At 41.6% G+C, this 4,224-nt stretch overlaps 1 protein-coding gene across 1 annotated transcript; it reads left to right on the top strand.

Annotated features, from left to right (window-relative positions):
• Positions 1 to 1,331: 1,331 nt before the first annotated feature.
• Positions 1,332 to 2,588, top strand: paqr8 (progestin and adipoQ receptor family member VIII). Its single transcript, XM_042516027.1, has one exon. It carries the CDS (start codon positions 1,390 to 1,392, stop codon positions 2,470 to 2,472), a length of 1,083 nt encoding a protein of 360 aa, XP_042371961.1. The 5' UTR covers positions 1,332 to 1,389; the 3' UTR covers positions 2,473 to 2,588.
• Positions 2,589 to 4,224: the final 1,636 nt, after the last annotated feature.

Raw genomic sequence — 4,224 nt, 5'->3', positions numbered from 1 at the left:
GGGGGGAAAAATGACCTGAAAAAAACTGCTAAAAATCTCATTACACATACACACACGCACACATATATAGTGTGCGTGTGTGTGTAATTAGATTCACACACACACGTATATATAGTGTACGTGTGTGTGTTATTGTGTATTTTCGTAAGAAATCATATGAACTGTCATATTAGGATGTGTTGTGCAACCTCACCCATGGAGCAGTAACCAGTTGTTTTCTTTTGATGGCCATCATTTTTTGTGTCTTCCTCTTATGATTGCCACTTTGTGGTCACTGAGCCTGTACTTCTTTAGGATTTGTCTCTGCCTTCCATATCTGACAGGAGAGAGGTATTCTAGCAATCCTCTCTCTCTCTATAATAACAGGAGGGTGATGGTAACAGGTTTGACAACAACCTGCTTTTCCGGTGTGCACGACCTACGTGGAGAAGAATGTCTGCCTATTGTGACGCTCTCATGCTGTGTGTATTTGTTTTATTACTGTGTGGAGAGACTGCAGGAGGAAATGAGCTGAAAAGAAGTTCAACTTGGACCTATGTGTCAAATGAAAACATTGAAATGTTTGGCTAAACATAGAGTTAAAAACACAGGAAGAACTGTAGCAGAAGTATTTCAGGGCTCATAAAAACACTCCTGGTTTGTTAATCTGTCTCAGAGGTTTCACAGCATGTTCTCCCGGCTGCTTTGTGTGAACTTTTATTAGCTTTCTCTCCCAATTTGAATCCCCCTCAGATTGCTTTAAGCTCAGTCTTCATACCTCTGACTTGAAAATCTCCATAGAGCAGAGATACCCAGCTTGTTTTGCTTGGGGGCCACTTTTACAAAATGACTGGAAGCCAGGAGCCAGTCGCACTAGGGATTTTAAAACATTTCTAGGATTTTATGATGTTTAGGATTTTAGGACATTTCACAAATTTTCGGCCATCTCACAGATTTTAAGGTGTTTCAAATGTTTTGTGACATTTCTAGTATTTTTGGACATCTGTGGACATTTGCGGAATTTCAGGACATCCCTCAGGTTTTTGGTTATTTCTTTGATTTCCTTGATGTCTCGGATTTTAGGATATTTCTAGGATTTCAGAACATTTCTTGGATTTTGGAAAGTTTCATGGATTGTAACTCAAATCTAAATTTCTGATGCTTTTCTATGAAGGTTTACGAGCAGGATCTTTGAGTCCATTGTATAGCTGCACAAAGTGTGATTGGCTTGTGGCATTTGAGGGCAGGGCTTAGCGATAGGTCAATTGGATGTAAATTAGAATTGCAACTTGACTGGTCGGCGGAAGCACACAGCCATGAGGTGGTAATTCTGGTTCTGTTTTGTCTCCCACAGGGTGCTCTGTCCAGCAGTCTTCCACCTCCTCCTTCTTCTCCGCCCATCACCTAGCTATGTCGGACGACATTCTGAAACGACTCAGCGCCTTGACCCTCAGCATCAAGCACCTCAGCCGTCTGCCCCGCTTCTCCAACTTTATACCATCTTGCCTTCCATCACCCGGCTCTACCGTCACCGCCTCCCAGGTCCCCATTCTGTTCCGAGAGCCCTACATCCTGTCAGGCTACCGTCCGGTCCAGCAGCACTGGCATTTCTACCTCCTCAGCCTCTTCCAGAGACACAATGAATCCCTAAATGTGTGGACTCACTTGTTGGCGGTCCCTGTGCTGCTGCTCCGCTGGTGGGCCAACGTAGGTGCCCTGGGGTACACCTTGGATGCTGTTTCTCTACCTCTGAGCCTCTTCCTGCTGTCCTCCCTCACCTATTTGCTCCTCAGCGTGGCAGCTCACCTCTTACAGTCTCACTCTGAACATGCACACTATTTCTTCTTCTTCATGGACTACGTGGGTGTAGCTGTGTATCAGTACGGATGCTCCCTCGGACATTATTTCTACACGTCAGAGGCAACATGGAGAGAAAGCTATGTCGGGCTGCTGTTTCTACCTGGAGCTGCCTTTTTTGGGTGGCTTTCTTGTGCAGGCTGCTGTTTCGCTAAGTCCAGGTACAGACGGCCGTATCCGTTGCGGCGTAAAATCTGCCAGCTAATCCCTACCACTCTAGCATACATGCTGGGCATCAGCCCCGTCGTCCATCGCCTTTTTACCGTCTCCTGGACACAGGAGCCCTCGATGTCCTTCCACGCCCTCCAGATTGTCACTTTCCTCCTTTCCGCCCTCTTCTTCTCCTGTCCCATCCCTGAGCGCTTCCTCCCGGGCCGCTGTGACTTTGTGGGACAGGGCCACCAGATCTTCCACCTGTTTTTGTCCTTGTGCACCGTGTCCCAGCTGGAGGCTCTGTTCCACGACTACTCCAAGCGCAGAGATGCAGTGATGGAGGTTTTTGGAGAGAGGCAGCTGTGGTGGGCTTGTGTATCCTTCCCTGCCCTGATCCTGTGTTGCATCTTGACAGCACTCATCACAATGAGGCACATCACAAAGCAACTGCAGGATAAACAAGATGAAGACAAGCGTTTGTAGATGTGTGTGTGTCAGACAAAGAGAGGGGGTGGGTTTAAATATACGTAATAATAAAATAAAGCCATCTTTGTATTGTTTTTTAACAATCAGTTTGTCAGTGAAAAATGTGACTACTAAAAGTATTTCAATAATAAAAATAATGTCAGAGTCTAATAATTTCTTGTCTGGTACAATCAACCCTCTGAAACCTGCAGCAACATCACTTTTCTTGTGCTTTCAGACGCCTTTCACAAGTATTGAAACCTTTGAACACTGAGCAAATTGGTGCAATTTCTTTCAAAAACATGGGGAAAAAGGCAATGAACATATTGGTAAGAAAAGTTCCACAAATTGCAAAAAATGAGTAGATTTAGAAAATTATTTTTAAAATAGCTAGGGAAAAATGTCAAGGGACTAAAGAAATTTAATTCAATTTGTTATTAATTTAATATGTTACATAATAATTTTTAGGCATTTCTCACTAAATCTTGTTTGCCTTTATTTTATTTATTTATTTATTACCTTTTCTATCTTTTTAAACATTTTTTTTTAGGTAATTTTCAATTTTCTTGTACTTATTTTTTTTCTACAAATTTCTTGCTCATTTTTAGATGATTTCCTCATTTGTTGCTGATTGCCTTCTTCCCATGTGTGTCTTTTTGCAATCATTTTTTGTCCTTTTGAGATAATTTTGTGACTGTGTAGTAATTTTGTGCGTCTTTATAGTCATTTTGTGTCTCTTTTAGGTTATTTTGTGTCTTTTTGGGGTAATTTCTTGTCTCTCTCTGACACATTGACACTTTGGGCCCCTGAGCCTGGTAGGCCCGCTCAGTAATCCATCCATGCGTCCATCGAAGTGGACTCGCCAGATAGCTGTATTTGGGTGAACAAAGAGGCTAGTTTAACACAGAGACAGGGGGACAGAGTGCAAGAGACAAGTTGGCAGAATGGTCCTCCACGTGGATAAAATCCCTTAGCAGATCAGATGTGGTGTGTGTGTGTGTGTGTGTGTGTGTGTGTGTGTGTGTGTGTGTGTTAGTTAGAAAAGAAGACAGTTGCAATGCCTGCATGTTTTTTTGTTTTATTTCTTCAGCCAATCAAATGACTTCTAAGACCCTCGAGATGCTCTGAAGGATTGTCTTCTTCTGTCCTCTTAATATCGAGATCCAGACACGCAAAAATTTTTTTTTATTGTTTCTAAACTGAAGGATTTTAACTGGATGGAGTGGGAGCAGATAATTTGTCTTAACATATTGATATTTATCAGATTTACAGCAGCCAGATACCCAAGGACAAGCTTTATGAAACACTATATAACAAAAAAGCATGACATAACATAAACAGGATCTAGAGCAAAATAGAAAAAGTTGCAAAGAATTGGCAAATTTTGAATATTTAGAACAGATGATGAGATAAATCAAGGGTGTTTAGACACCAATGTTAAACACAACTAGATCTTCTGGACCCTGTTTATCCATAGAGGACAGCAGGCTGCGTCAGCATGTCTCTGTGCTTTTGCCTGCTCTTTGTTTGATGATAGATATTGTATTTCAGTCATGTTAAGCAAGTAGCCACACCCTTTGTTTCTAATATGTAAAGAAAATTCCTTCAGGATTACTTTCAAGACGGTGCAGTATCAGTGTGAGTCAGAGCTCAGGACTCATTTTAAAGGTATAGTTTTCCCATAAACATTAAGGGAAATGTGCTTTTTTTGTTTTCAATTTAAATGTATTTATTTTTTTCAATTTTCATTCATTTTTGGATTTTCTCTGG

This window comes from Plectropomus leopardus, unplaced genomic scaffold (genome assembly GCF_008729295.1).
Source record: "Plectropomus leopardus isolate mb unplaced genomic scaffold, YSFRI_Pleo_2.0 unplaced_scaffold22330, whole genome shotgun sequence".
Classification (NCBI taxonomy): Eukaryota; Metazoa; Chordata; class Actinopteri; order Perciformes; family Serranidae; genus Plectropomus; species Plectropomus leopardus.
This window is presented reverse-complemented; position numbering and strand designations above follow the sequence as displayed.

Coding starts and splice junctions, on each gene's coding strand:
- paqr8 (XM_042516027.1), top strand. CDS start 1,390: ATGTCGGACGACATTCTGAAACGACTCAGCGCCTTGACCCTCAGCATC.